General features: G+C 37.4%; 1 protein-coding gene across 1 annotated transcript in view; it reads right to left on the bottom strand.

Moving 5' to 3' along the window:
* Nucleotides 1-16,252, bottom strand: part of NUP62CL (nucleoporin 62 C-terminal like) — a 77,721-nt gene that overhangs the window by 41,976 nt on the left and 19,493 nt on the right. The window contains exon 3 of the mRNA XM_035005321.1: nt 1,405-1,509. Coding sequence (XP_034861212.1) covers nt 1,405-1,509 — 105 coding nt within the window. The remainder of the gene's footprint in view (nt 1-1,404; nt 1,510-16,252) is intronic.

Consider the following 16,252-nt stretch of genomic DNA (forward strand, 5'->3'; position numbering starts at 1 on the left):
CTTTTGGCTGAACTCCAAAAACCTACTCAATCCATTTATAAGAAATGTCCAGAAAAGGCAAATCTATGGAGACAGAAAATAGATTAGTAGTTGTCTGGGGCTGAGAGATCTTATTTGGATGAGAGAAGTGTTCTAAAACTGGATTACAGTTTTAGTGGTAGTTACGCAATTCAGTAATCTTATTAGAATCACTGAATTGTATACTTAAAATAAGTTAATTTTATATGTAAGTTTTACCTCATTAAAGTTAATTTTACAAATACTATGAGTGAGATTTCTTTTCATTTGGTAGGCAAAGACATCAAAGACAGGAATGAAAACAAGCCTTTCAAAGGTCAGAGGGCAAGTCTTTGATTGAAAATGGAATGCTTTCAACAATTATAACTTCCAACCTCAGATGTGGTCATATTCACGAAATCTGTTGTTTGTAGTTGCTTACATATATCAAAAGGCTTCCAGAATCCCACTCGTGTCTCAAAACTGGAAGTCTATTTGGTAGAAAATACAACTCAAGTGGTAACCAGCAATTTTAACTAATGTTTGCCTATTCCAGCTTCACAAGAGGATAGGGATGAGAGACCACTATTTTTTACCCTGAACTAGGCATGAGCAATTCCTGGCAAGTTTTATTCCCAGGAATGGTGACAATCTTGCTATAATAGGCCTGTGGGGGAACCATATTACAGCTAGGGTTACAATAACAAAGTCTAACGATAAATGTCATGGCATTGTGAAGATATCTCAAAAGCAGAGTCAGCTTATATGGACCTGTAAGAAAGAATTGCTCAACATTTGCTGTTATTGTACTAATGGAAGATACATAGCAAAGAAGTTGGGGTTACAAGATAATTAATATCCCACTTCTCAGATCAACGCATCCAGATGTTCCTCTTTAAGGAGAGAAGCCACAAGGCAACACATGGTGTCAATTAAGACCCCAAACTGGGCCTTTTGTCTTCCATCACTTCCGATAGGTAAAATGTAAGGACCACAAACCTGGTCTATCTAGAAGAATATATGATAGCAAGGTTCCAACACTTAATTCCCATTTTATCTTATTCACATGGATAATAAGACTTCTTCCCATCAGATATACTTGGCAAAACTCCCACTCTTCCTATTCCCATTAGCTTCAAGAATTTGTTTCAAAACATTACAATGTTAATGAATTAAATGCTTAAAATTATCACTTTAAGCTGGAATAATCATGTTAACATAAAATTCACAGCTAAAGCCATGACAATTAGGTTCTTAAGCAAAGCTACTATTGATAGCAGCAGTTACAGATGGGTTTGAGCATAATGATAATTTATGAGATGCAAGAGATCCATAGCTTATATTGGCAAATTGAGTTAAGTGGCCTGATGCGAAATAATGGTATTTTCTTTGCAACCAGTAACTTACAAGAGAGCCCAGTAGCAGCCGCAGAAGTAGAAGCATTTGACATTGAAGTAAACAGCATGGTGCTTGAACAAGTAGTGGCGTCAGCAGTCGATGCTGAAGCCAAACCTAAAAGTCAAAGTAACAAGCAGAAAAATATGTCACCAAAGAACAATTTTTAAAAAATAAAACATCATTATAACAAGGTTCATTTATACAGAGAAACTGAAACAAAGCAAGGAAAATCAGATACTCTTGAGATCTAACAAATAAAACATAATAAAAGCCTGATTTAAAAAAATAGTTTATCAGTACTGCTTAGTATAGTCAGCCTTCTAGCACCATCATAACCAAGAAATTCTACTTTACTGAAAAGGTAACGTTAAGAGGGGGATCCACTTCTAGAACTGCAGCATAAGAAGTCCTGGGGACCTATTCCCCAGTGAAACAACCATAACTGGTATAGAAAACAATCTGAAATCTTAGGAAATCATCCAAAATATATACAACAAATAAAGAACATTTATTCAAGAAAATCTGCTGAGACTCAGTTATACCAATGAGAGTCTAGCATATGAACCACAACCCACTCTCTTCATTCCCTCTATCCCCCAGCTCACCTTGAAGGAAGCCACACTCCAGGCCAGAGTGGCCAATAACACTGGCCCCAGCTCCCAACCAAGGGACACAGTATTTCATTGGGAAAGGCAAGCAGCCAGCAAATCACCTCCAACACATAGTGTTAACGTGTTGAAATTCCTGGTGAGTACAGCCAAGAGTTGAGGGACTCCCTTCCTTTAAGTCAGCCCTCATTCATAGGGCAGAGGTTCTACACCAGGCCCAACAGGTTAAGAATATGGGGGCCCCATCACCCCTACCCTGACTTCCTTGTCCCAGCTCACTTACAGGGCTGAGGTTCCATGCCTGAAGCAATAAGCAAGAGAGTCAGAGGAAACTAGCCCTATATAGCACCCACAGCACTGTTTCAAAGGTTTTGCCCAGGGGTAAAGGAGGCCCATAAAAACAGAGAGCTCCCAAGCTATACCCAAAAGTATTGCCTTTTTTGAAAAGGGGTGTGAGGAAATTCAAGCTGAAGGACTCTCTCTCAAGAAAAAAAAAAAAAAATGGAGATTTTGGTGCTAAGCAATTAAAAGGAAGCAAGCAGTTTTGTGAGAGTAAAAATTTAGGCTGTAGGCCAGCTAGTTTACCAGGGGTAACTAGGGAAAGAGGAAGATGAAGAGTCTTCCTCCTGAGATCAGAAGAATCAAGTACTCATACATGCTACACCCTGCATGAATCTTGAAAATATTACCCTAAATGAAAGAAGCCAGACACAAAAGGCTACGTACTGTATGATTCAATTTATATGAAATGTCCAGAATATGTCCAGAATAGGCAAATCCATAGACAGCAAGTAGATTAGTGGATGCTAGGAGCTGGGAGGAGGGGGTAAAAGGGAGTGACTGCTAATGGGTACCAGGCTTCTTTTTGGGGTGATGAAAATATTCTGGAATTATATAGTGGTTATGGTTGCACACGCTGTGAATATTTTTTAAAAACACTGGATTACACATTTTATTTTATTTTATTTTATTTTAAAGATTTTATTTATTTATTTGACAGAGAGAGACAGCGAGAGAGGGAACACAAGCAGGGGGAGTGGGAGAGGGAGAAGCAGGCTTCCCGCAGAGCAGAGAGCCCGATGTGGGGCTTGATCCCAGGACCCTGGGACCATGACCTGAGCTGAAGGCAGACGCTTAACGACTGAGCCACCCAGGCGCCCAGAATTGCACATTTTAAAAGGGTGAATTTTAAGATATGTGATTTATACCTCGATTATGGTATTATGTGAAAAAAACAGGATCATCTCAATAGAAGTAGAAAAAGGATTTGAGAAAATCGAACATAGCTTCATGATGAAAATGCTCAACAAACTATGAAGAGAAGGGAACGTCTACAACATGATAAAGGGCATTTATGAAAAACCCACAGCTAACGTCATATTTAATGGTGAAAGACTGCATACTTTCCCACTATCATCAAGAACAAACCAAGGATGTCTGCTCTTCCCAACAATACATTAGAAGTTCTAACCAGAATAATTAGGCAGGAAAACAAAATAAATGGCATCCAGGTCAAAAAGAAAGAAATAAATCTATTTCTATTCACAGGTGACTTGATCATGAATACAGAAAACTCTAAGGGAGCCCCCCCCCAAAAATCTATTAGAACATTAAACAAGTTCAGCAAATTTGCAGGATTCAAGATCAACACAGAAAAATGAATTACAATTCTATATGCCAGCAATGAACAACCCACAAATGAAATTAAGAACATCATTCCACTAATAATTGCTCAAAAAATACTTAGGAGCAAATCTAACAAAAGAAGTGCAAGATTTATACCCAGGAAAATATAAAACATCACTACAAGAAATTAAAGACATCCTAAATAAATGGAAAGATCTCATGTTTGTGGATCAGAAGATTTAGTATTGTTAAGATGGTATGGTAGACAGAAAAATGGTCCCCAAAGATAGCTGCCTCCTCATACCCAGAGCCTGCAAACATATTTCCTTACTTGACAAAAAGGCCTTTACAGATGTGATTAAGGTCCAGTACCTTGAGATAGGGAGATTATCCTGGATTATCCAGGTAAGCAAAATCTAATGACGTAAATCCTTAAAAGTAGAGATTCTTTCTAGGCTGTGGCCAGAGGGAGAGGCGACTACAAAAGGATGGTCAGAAAGATGCCAAGTTGCTGATACAAATGGCCATCTAACACATGAAAACAAACTCAATGTCATTAGTCATTAGGGAATTAAAAATCAAAACCACAATGAGAGTCCACTTCATACCGACTCAGATGGCTATAATCAAAAAGCCAGATAATATCAAGTGTTGGTGAGGATGTGGAGAAATTGGGAAGCTCATACAATGCTAATGGGCATGTAAGATGGTACAGCCACTTTGGAAAACTGTCTGACACTTCCTCAATGCGTTAAACATAGAGTTACCGTATGACCCAGTAATTCTACTCCTAGGTATCTACACAAGAAAAATTAAAACATATATCTGCACAAAAACATGTGCGTGAATGTTCATAGGAGCATTACTTATAACAGGCAAAAGGTAGAAACGACCCAAATGAACATCGACTGATGAATGGATAAATAAAATGTGGTATATCCATACAATGGAATTTTATTTGGCCATAACAAGGAAAAGCAGCACTGATATATGCTAAAACATGGATGAGCCCTTAAAAACATTACACGGAGTGAGAGAAGTTAATCACAAAAGAGCACATATTTTATGACTCCTTTTATATGACGTGTCCAGAATAGGGGAGTCTAGAGCCAGAAAGCAGTTTCTTGGTTGTCAGGGACTGGGGCAGGGAGGAATGGACAGTGACTGCTAATGGGTATGGAGTTTCCTTTGAGGGTGATGAAAATATTCTAAAATTGACTGCAGTAATGACTGCACAACTCAGTGAATATATTAAAAACCCAATTAATTGTACATTTTAAATGGGTAAATTATATGGTATGTGAATTACATAATAATAAAACTGTAAAAAAATAATAAATAGAAGTCTGGAATAAAGTTTCAGAAAACAGATTACCTGCCTCTTGCTTTAAAATTTCAAATAAAGAGTATATAAAAAATAAAGCTAAAGAAATGAAGTACATAAAGACACAAATGAGATTCATTGGTTAACTGAAAACAAAGTTTATCTTTTCATCCTCATTCTAGATCACTGTACCTGGCACATGGTAACAAGTACTCAGTGAAAGTTTCTGCTGAATTGAACCCACTTTTTCCAGACTCCAATACATAATGACATTCTATTTCCTCTTCAAAAGGAAAAAAGTACTTAATAAGTAACTGCACTTGAATCTGTTGCTGCCTACATCCAACTGCTGAACAACTCTTGGCAATATATAATGTTAAGACTCTGCTATCCAAAAGATCTAGGGCCACTGAGGGTGAAGGGGATAGGGAGATGCTGGGAAGGAATTGGGAACACTACTATATACCTTCAACTATCTAAAATGTGTATCGTGGAATAGCCCTATGTTTCATCTAGAAGAAGCACCACATGTAGTATACTTTTAAAGAGATGATCAGTTTTACGGCAAAGGTGTTTTAATATTTATAATTCATTACCAACAGGTGAGGCTAAATTTTTACTACGGGTTTAACGGCTACTTTAATTTCCTCATCCGAAATTGCCTATTTATGGCATCTGCTGATTTTCTCACTAGAGTATTGTCTTATTATTGAAGTGTATATTAAGGTTATTTAGTCAAATGTTGTGGGGTGCCTGGGTGGCTCCGTTGGTTGAGTGACCACTCTTGATTTCAGCTCAGGTCATGATCTCAGGGTTGTGAGATCGAGCCCTATCAAGCTTGTGCTAAGTGTGGAGCCTGCTTATAATTCTCTCTCCCCTTCTCCCTCTGCCGGCCCTCCTCCCTCCCCCTCTCTAAAAAAAAATGTTGCAAAAACATCCCAGCTCCAGTTTGTCATTTGTTTTTTTATTTTGGTTTTATTTTTTATGTAGTCAAATCTTTCCATCATTTTTTTTCCTTTATGGTTTATGTCTCCATAATATGTTTCAAAAGGCTTCCCCTCTTAAACATATAAAAGGTATTCAACCTCATTTTTAGGAAAAAGTCACAAATTATAACTATATTGAGAACAATTTCACCAACCAGATGGGAAGAAATAAAAAACTAGTAACACACTCCATTAAGGACACTGTGAACAAACAAGCAGCCTCTGAGGGTCCTAATGGGAGTGTAAATTGGGTATAGTCCCTCTAGAAAACAAGTGCCGCTGTTTGAAAAATTCCAAGTGAACCTATCTTTTGAACCAGTAATATTTCTTCTCAAAATTTATCCACAAAGATGTACTTGCACACCTGTAAAATGACATGTAAAATGAGAGCCATGACATCACTGTTTGTACTAACAAATGAGGAAACACCTAAATGCCCACCAGCAAGGGACTAGATAAATTGTAGCACATCTAGACCATGGAATTCTATGATGCTACAAAAAAATACTGAGGGAGCTGTCTATATACTGATTGATGTGAAAAGAGCTCCAAAATGTTTAAAGTAAGTGTGTAAAGTTTGTGAGTTTAAAAAGCAAGGTACAGAGCACTGTGTATACTATCATTTATGTAAAAAAAAAAATAAAGACAGAGGCTAAGAATATTTTTTTTTTATTTGCTAGCAAATCCATGGAGAAACTCTGGAAGGATACATACAATTACAGTGGTCAGCTGAATGGAGGGGGTGGAGCAGGTAGGGGTAATACAGGGTAGATGGGGGACAGTATACCCACGTATACTATGTATGGTCTAATTTTTGAACCATCTGACTGAATATATTACAAATTTTTAAATTATACATAAATAAAGGTCCTTTCCCCAACCCAAGATATATTATTTACATATTTTCATATTTACCTGTGCTTTTTAAACGTTTATGGCTTCATTTTCTACCTTTAATTTACCCATATTTCTTTTGGTTGATCTTGTTAAAATACAAAACTCAATGGAGTAAATTTGAAGATCTAACTGGCTTTATTAAAGAATTCATGAATCCGGAAACATCCCATCTAGCAAGTAGAGGGGAGCTCATAGGAATTATACAAAAATGGAAGGTTTTTATAGGAAGGAAGGTGGGCCAAGAAAGTTATAAGCAAAAGAAAGAATTGTTTCAGGCAAGATCACCTTCTCTTAGGGGGAAGGGCAGAGAATCTTATTATGCAGATGACCTCATCTTCTTTTGGGAGATGGAGAGGGCCCATGTGACAGATTACCTCATTGGTGCTTATCAGAAAATTCCTGACTGACCAGTTAAGACTTACATTTCTGGGGGAGGTTGAAACTGCAGTTAGATTAGGTATTAAGCCCTAGTTTACTGACTTGGGGCCTTAACCTAAATGATACCATTTTGGACCCATGGTTTTCTTTTTAATGATCTTCTTAGGTAAAAATTCATCCCCTTTCCCCCAAATCAGCTGGTTAGCCAGCTACTGCAATTCATTTACTCACTACCCCATCCTCTCTCCCCACAGATTTGAAACGCCATCTTCACAGACCCAGGTTTTGTTTCTGTACTTTAAAATTTTTCTGTCACTGTTCCGCAAGAAAGTTTCAATTATTATAGCACTAGAATTCATGTGCTCTTATATTACACAATATTTTAAACTTAAAGGAAGAGAATAAAGTTAACATACATTTTCATGTATTTTCCTACAAGTACTCCATCATTACTTTCCTTAAAAATCAAGAGAGTTGAGGGGCGCCTAGGTAGCTCAGTTGGTTAAGCGACCAACTCTTGACTTCGGCTCAGGTCATGATCTCAGGGTCATGAGATGGAGCCCCCACACTGGTCTCTGGGCTGGGCTGGGTGTGGAGCCTGCTTAAGATTTCTCTCTCTCCCACTGCCCCTCGCCACCTCGCTCGAGTGCACTCTTTCTCTCTCTGGGGAGGGGGGGTAAGAGTTGACTAGTCTCATGCATTTATTCCCCCATTTAAACTTCTGACTCAACTATAGTCAAGTCCCTCTTTTCCTTTCCTTCCTCAAAAAAATTCCATTTAAAAAAAACAAGCCCAATTTGGGAGTCATTTGTCCCCCACCACAGGGAACCACAACTTAATTACAGTTTCAATCTATTCCAGAAATGTGACCTTTCAAAAATCAATCTGAAATTTCCTGATCAGCACCAGGGAGGTAATCTGCATGATAAAAAAACAAAAAACAAAAAACAAAAAACCTGCTGTTCCCTTCCACCCAAAAGATGTCTGGCCAGAAACAATCCTTTCTTTTCTTTTGCGAATAACTTCTTGCCCCACCCTCCTTCCCATAAAAACCTTCCATTTTGTACAATTCCTCAGACCATCTCTCTACTTGTTAGATGGGATGCTGCCCAATTCATGAATCACTTAAAAAGTCAATTAGATCTTCAAATTTACTCGGTCGAATTTTGTTTTTTAACAATTCCCATTGTGGTTTTATAAGAATTACATTAAATGTGTAGGTTAATGTGGAGATAAATGACATTCTTGTATATTGAGTCTGCACATTTAGTGGGTGTCTTCATTTATTTATGTCTCCTATTATATTCCTCAGTAGAATTTTGGAGTTATCTTCATATAGGTCATGCACATTTTAAAAGTTTATTGCTAGGCACTTTGAATTTTTGGTTGGAATTGTTAATGGGACCTTCTTCCATTATATATATTTACCAACTACTATTGCTTAAACATGGGAACACTATTGATTTTTGTATTTATAACTGGCCATATTATCGAAACTTCTTCACTAGTGCTAATTGAATTTGCACTTGATTTATGCCCATATTTTAAAAATCCTCATCATTTGTCTAGGGTACTGGCATAATTTCAGGGCCTGACCTTAAATCACATATGCAGAGGTAACCAAGGAAGCAAATGCCATTTAATATGATTGCTTTTAAGTTAAAGGAGTCTTACTCTTAAATAAGAAAGGATTTAAGAGTGTTGTTTTCCTAATCATAGAACTAGAGCAGGGTTTTTCAACATTTGGGGCCAGGTAATTCTTTGTTGTGGAGGACTAGCCCATGCTGAGATATAATAAGAAATGCATATTTGGTCTGTGTCCCCTTTCCTGGACAAATCCTGAAACCCTTGTAATTTCCTAAAGTGATAGAAGTGTTAGGGACATCTTTTGTTATAATTTTTGGTTTTTGTCCCCAGTTCCTGAAATAGCTCCAGGAGCAATAAAGGTGAAAGGAGCCTCTGATCATTTATAACAAGCCCTTAACAACCACACCTGATTTATGTTAATAATGTGAAATTTAAAGAGCCCTTAAAAATGAGCACTGGTTACCAGAGGGACCAACCAAGTGCTTACAGGGTTAGAACTTTTACCCCACCCTCTGACCTCTGGAAATGGGAGGGGCTGAAGATTGAGTTCAATTACCATTGGCCGATGATTTAATCAATCATGCCTATATAATAGAACCTCCATCAATACCCTAAATGAAGGGGTTTGGAGAACTTCTGGGTTGGTGAACACATGGAGGTGCTAAAAGGGTGACCATGCCTGGAGAAGACATGGAAGATCTGGGCCATTCCACCAAACCTTGCCCTATGCATCTCTTCCATTTGGTTGTTCCTAAGTTGTATCATTTATAATAGACCAGTAATTGTAAGTAAAGTGTTTTCCAGAGTTCTCTGAGCTGTTCTAGCAAATTATTGGCCCAAGGAGGGGGTCATGGGAACCCCCAACTTCTAAGCAGTTGGTCAGAAGTACAAGTGACAACCTGGGACTCACAATTGGTAACTGAAGCAGTAGATAGTCTTGTGGGACTGAGCCCTTAAAACGTGTGGTCTGTGGTAACTCCAGGTAATGAGCATCATAGCTGAATGTAGGAAGCTGAAACCAGCTGGTGTCCAGGGTTAGAGAACTGGTTGGTGTGGGAAGAACCCCCCATATTTGGTGTCAGAAGTATTGAATGTAGGGGACACAAGGTTTTCTTTTATGTGCACTGCAGGTTATTTTGCCGTGGGAAACTGAATAAAGGAAACCATTTAAAATGGGGTTGGGAGGCCAGAAGGGGGAGCTCTCACACCATACCACTTGTTGCAGCCTTCTGCAGGCCCAAAAGGAAAACAAAACAAAAACAAAAACAAAACTATTTTACTACCCCAGCAGGAAGAAGATTTTCTCCTGGCTCAGCAACAGCCCGGCCAATGAGACACTGTCACAACTCAGCCAATGAAAAGCCACTACATTTCAAACTCCCAATTTACTCCAATGGACTTTTTGTTTACAACAGCCCCTCCCAACTCCCTCCTTTCCTCTATAAAAGAGCTTTCTTCTCTTTTGTTCTCCAGACTTGCCTGAGGCTTTGCCACAGCTTGCTTGTCCCAAATTGCAATTGCTCTGCTATTCAAACAAACCCATTCTGCTAGCAAAATAACTGGCTGTTTTATTTTCAAGGTCAAAAGCAGCATCCCCGGCCTCTACCCACTAGGTGCCAGTAGTACGTCCCCAGTCTCAACAACAACAAATGTCTTCAGACATTGCCAAATATCCTCTAGGAGAGGGGGCAAAATCATCTCCAGTTGAGAACCACTGGACTAGAGGAAGGTTTCAATATAATTTTCTCCAACCAGTGCTAGAAGGATACCCAAATCAGCCTTAATTCCTTGATGTTTAAGAACATAAGAAAATGCCAACTATTTTGAAGATTTTATTTATTTATTTATTTATTTGAGAGACATGAGCGGGGTGGGTGGGCAGGGGCAGAGGGACAAGCAGACTCCCCGCTGAGTGGGGAGCCCAACGTGGGGCTCAGTCCCAGGACCCTGAGATCATGACCTGAGCCAAAGTCAGACAGTTAACTGACTGAGCCACCCAGGCACCCCGCCAACTATTTTAATAAATTGTTGGCCCTAGAAAATAACCATGATTTTTTTTAATAGGATTGGGAAAGGTGGTCCTATACTACAAGATAGTGGGGCATGCTACAATAACTAAGATGGTGATATTAGAACAATAAAGGGCAGATCAATAGAACAGAAAAGGAAGTCCAGAAGCAGAACTAATCATATATAATAATTTGTTGTATGTGGAAGGCAGCATCTCAAATCAATAGAAAAAGAATGGCTATTTAATGAAATATAAGGGTTTTACTCACTAATCATTTAGAAAAAAATGATTCCTAAAAATATAAACCATAATAGAAGTACAAAAAGAATTAAGAATCTTGAGATGGAAAAGGACTATTTGTCCAGAGAGAGGGAAACTCAGAATAAGAGATGTGATAATATAAAAATTAAATTAAGGACTTCCAGGAAAATGGGATACATGCACTTTTCCTTATTCAAATAAAACCCTTATTCAACTAAAACATTATATATAAAACAAACCTAAGAAGACCCTGAAAAGTGGTGAGAAGAAGGCAAACCACATAGGGATCTTGAGACCCAAGGAATGATACGGTGGTGGGTCCACAGGTTTTCTTTTTGCTTTGTATTTCCCGGGCTTGTGGTTGAATATGCTAGTAACCCAGAAATACCAATGGATATAGACCCTTCCCATAAAGGCCCCAACAAAAGCCTGCTCTGTAGACAAAAGACAAGGACAGGGACAGACTAATAGGAAAGAAAACTTTTAGACAATAACCACTCTAGTACAACCAAAGACCACAACAAAAAACTATGGTCTCATTTCTACCTACTAAGCACTAAACACTAAGCAAGAAGCCTAAACTTCTACCCATGTGAGACTGTAATGAGGTGTCCTAATACCCCCACCGAAGTGGTATCAGAGAAGTTCAAGTAGGGAGCCAGGTTTTTCATCCCTGCCAGCAGTTTATGAACCCTCTCCTTACAGTGACACTGGAAACCACATTGGGAGCAGGAACTTCCACCCTTGCCCACCAGTAACTAGGAGACCCTTGCCTTGGGTAGCAATGGAGACCAAGAGGGAAAATGAAGTTCTACTCCTACCTTAGGGTAACGAAGCAGCACACCTTTCTTCCCCTGCTAAAGCAATGTCAAATAAGATCAGCTAAAGAAAAAAAAAAGGTTGGGGCACCTGGGTGGCTCAGTTGGTTAAGCAACTGCCTTTGGCTCAGGTCATGTTCCCAGAGTCCTGGGATCGAGTCCCGCATTGGGCTCCCTGCTCAGTGGGGAGCCTGCTTCTCCCTCTGACCCTCTCCCCTCTCATGCTGCTTCTCTGTCTCTCTCTCTTTCTCTCAAATAAATAAATAAATAAATAAAATCTTTAAAAAAAAAAAGAAAAAAAAGGCTTATATCAGATTCAGAGTCTCATACTATAATAAGAAAATGTCCAGGTTTCAATTAAACACTCATCCTACCAAGAACCAGGAAGGTCTCAAACTGAGTGAAAAATGACAATACCAAGATGACAGAAACATTAGAATTAACTGACAAAGATTTGAAAGCATCCACGATAAAAATGCATCAGTAAGAAATTATAAACATGCTTGAAACACATGAAAAAATAGTCTTACCAGAAAAAAAATAGAAAAAGAAATGAAAAGAAAACCTCAGCAAAGAAATAGAAGATATAAAGAACCAAATGGAAATTTGAGAACTGAAAAAGACAATAACCAAAACACAAAGCTAAGTGGAAGGATTCAAGAGCAGAATAGAGCAGACAGACAAGAATCAGTGAAATGGATGATAGAACAATAGAAGTCTACACCAAGACATATGTAATAACTAAAATTCTGAAAACTAAAGATAAAACAGCATCTAACTTATAAGGGAAAAAACTATTTTTTTTAAAGATTTTATCCATTTTTTTTTAGAGAGAGAGAGCGAGAGAGAAACAGCATGAGAGGGGAGAGGGTCAGAGGGAGAAGCAGGCTCCCCGCTGAGCCAGGAGCCCGACGTGGGACTCGATCCCAGGACCCCAGGATCATGACCTGAGCCGAAGGCAGACGCTTAACCATCTGAGCCACCCAGGCACCCAGGGAAAAAACTATTTAATTGACAGATTTCTCATCAGAAACCATGGAGGCAAAAAGGAAGTATCACCATATTTTTCAGGTGCTGAAAGAAAAGAAATGCCAATCCAGAATCCTATAGCTAGTGAAAATATCCTTCAGGAATGAAGAGGAAATTAAGATATTGAAAAGGAAAACTCAGAATGTGTTGCAAACAGACCACCTTAAATGAGCAGCTAAAGGAAGTTCTCTCAACAGAAAGGGAATGACAAAAGAAGGAATCTTGGAACTTCAGGAAGGAAGAAACAACAAATAGAAGAGCAAAAAATGTGGGTAAATACAATAGGTTTTCCTGTTTGTCTTAAGTTTTTAAAATTCTGTTTAATGGTAGAAGCAAAAATTATAACCCAGCCTGATGTGGTTCTAAATGTATGCAGACAGAATATTTTAAGACGATTACATTATAAATAAGGGTGGGTTAAGGGACATACAGGGAGAAAGGTTTCTTTTTTTTTTTTTTTTTTAAGTAGGCTCCACCAAGCCCTGAGTGGAGCCCAATGCAGGGCTTGAACTCACAACACTGAGATCAAGAGAGTCAGACACTTAACCAACCGAGCCACCCAGGCACCCTGGGAAAGGTTTCTATACCTCACAAAAACAGGTAAAATGACAAGTAAACTATTATATATATACTATATACTATCCTATATATGTTATATTACATATATATGCATATATATATATATATATATATATATATATATATGTAATACTTAGAGCAACCACTAAAAGCTATACAAAGAGGTAATCTCAAAAATACTATAGTTAAACCAAAATGGAATTCTAAAACATGTTCAGGTAATCAATAGGAAGGCAGGAAACAAAACAGAAGAATGAAAAATATAAACAAAAAATAAAATGGCAGACTTAAGCCCTAACATAGCAATAATTACAGAAAATGTTAATGGTCTAAATAATCCTATTAAAAGTGAGAGTGACAGAGGGTATTAAAAAACCATGATCCAACTGTATGTTGTCTATAAGAAACTCACTTCAAAAATAATGATAGAGGGGTGCCTGGGTGGCTCAGTTGGTTAAGCGACTGCCTTCGGCTCAGGTCATGATCCTGGAGTCCCGGGATCAAGTCCCGCATCGGGCTCCCTGCTCGGCAGGGAGTCTGCTTCTCCCTCTGACCCTCCTCCCTCTCCTGTGCTCTGTCTCTCATTCTCTCTCTCTCAAATAAATAAATAAATAATCTTTAAAAAATAATAATAATAATAATAGAGGCAGGTTGAGAATAAAAAGATGGAAAAAATACTATACAACATTAAGAAGGAATGGATATATTATTATCAGACAAAGTAGACTTGAGAGCAAAAAAAATTACCAAATAGGGACATATTACATAATGATATTACATAAAGGGCCAATCCCCCAATAAGTCTTAGCAGTCATATATAAGGACTGAACAGAGCTTCAAAATATGTGAATCAAAAATTGACAAAAGTGAAAGGAGAAATAGACAAATCCACTATTCCAGTTAGAGACTCCAACACCCCTCTCTTACCAATTGATAGAACAACTAGACAGAAAATCAACAAGGATATAGAACTCATCAAAACCATTAACCATCAGAATACAATTAGCCTTTATAGAACACTTCACCCAACAAAGCAGAGTACACATTCTTTTCAAGTGCCCCTGGAAGATATACCAAGATAGACCTTATTCTGGTCCATAAAACAAATTTCAACTAATTTAAAAGGCTAAAAATGATTTAGTATATTCTCGAACTACAATGGAATGGAATCAGAAATCAAAAACAAAAAACAACAGGAAAATCTCCAAACATTGGGAAACTAAACACACACTGAAATAACCCATGGGTCAAAGAGGAAGTCTCAACAAAAATTTAAAAAAATACATTGAATTGAACGAAAATGAAAATGCATTATACCATAATTTGTGGGATGTAGTTAAAGCAGTGCTGGCAGGGAAATTTATAGCAGTAAATGTACACATTAGAAAAGAACATGTACAGCATGGTGACTATTTAATACTGTACTGTATATTTGAAAGTTGCTAAGAGAGTAAATAAATCTTGAAAGTTCTCATCACAAGAAAAAGAATTGTAACTATGTGTGGTGATGGATGTTAACTAGACATATTGTGGTGATCATTTCATAATATATACAGATATCAAATCATTATGTTGTACACCTGAAATTAATAAGGTCAATTATATCTCAATTTTAAAAATTAAAAATAGAAGAAAAGTTTCTAATCAATCATCCAAGCTCCCACCTGAAAACCTAGTAAAAGAGCAAAATAAACCCAAAGCAAGCAGAAGAAAGAAAATAATAGAGTAAAAATCAATGAAATGGAAAACAAAAATAGAAAAAAATCAATAATACAAAGAGTTGATTCTTGAAACATCAATAAAATTAACAAACCTCTACTAAGATTGAAAAAGAAAACAGAGAAGACACAATTACCAATATCAGTAATGAAACAGGATATCATGACACACCATGTAGACATCAAAAGAATAATACTATGCCCACAAATTTGATAATTTCAAAGAAATGGTCCAACTCAAAACATACAAACTACCACAAGTCACCAATACGAAATAGGTAATTTGAGTAACCCTATAACTTAAGGAATTTATTCATAATTTTAAAACTCCTAAAAAGCAAATCTCCCGGTCCAGATGGTTTCACTGGAGAATTCTACCAAATGTTTAAAGAAGAATTTCTTTCAGAAAATAAAACAGGAGAAACACTTCCCAACTTAATTTATGAAACCAGTATCATACCCTGATCAAAACCAGACAGACAATATATAAAAGAAAAACTGCAGGCCAATATCTCTTATGAATATGAATGAAAAAATTTAAAAAAATCAAACAAAATATAAGCAAATAGAATTGAGCAATGTATAAAAGGCATACAGAACATGACCAAATTGGATTTATTCTAGGGGTGCAAGGTTGGTATATTTGAAAATTCAATCAATGTGATCCACATGACCATATCAACTAATGAAGAAAAAGCTTTTACAAAATTCAACACCCAGTTATGGTAAAAGTCTCAAAAAAACTAGAAATAAATGGGAACATCTTCAACTTGATAAAGGACATCTATAAAAAACTACAGATAACATCATACTTAATGAGAAACTAAATGTTTCTCCCTAAGATTGGGAAAAAGGAAGGATGCCTGCTCTCATCACTCTTATCCAATATAGTACTAGAACTGCTAGCTACTGCATTAAAGCAAGGGAAAAAATCTAGATTGGAAAGGAAGAAATGAAACTGTTCTATTTTCAGATGACATGACTGTGTAGAAAATCCTAAGAAATCTACAAAAAAAAAAAAAAAAACCCTCCTAG

The sequence above is a fragment of the Mirounga leonina genome, unplaced genomic scaffold, assembly GCF_011800145.1.
Source record: "Mirounga leonina isolate KUSES-001 unplaced genomic scaffold, KU_Mleo_1.0 Mir_101664, whole genome shotgun sequence".
NCBI classification, from domain to species: domain Eukaryota; kingdom Metazoa; phylum Chordata; class Mammalia; order Carnivora; family Phocidae; genus Mirounga; species Mirounga leonina.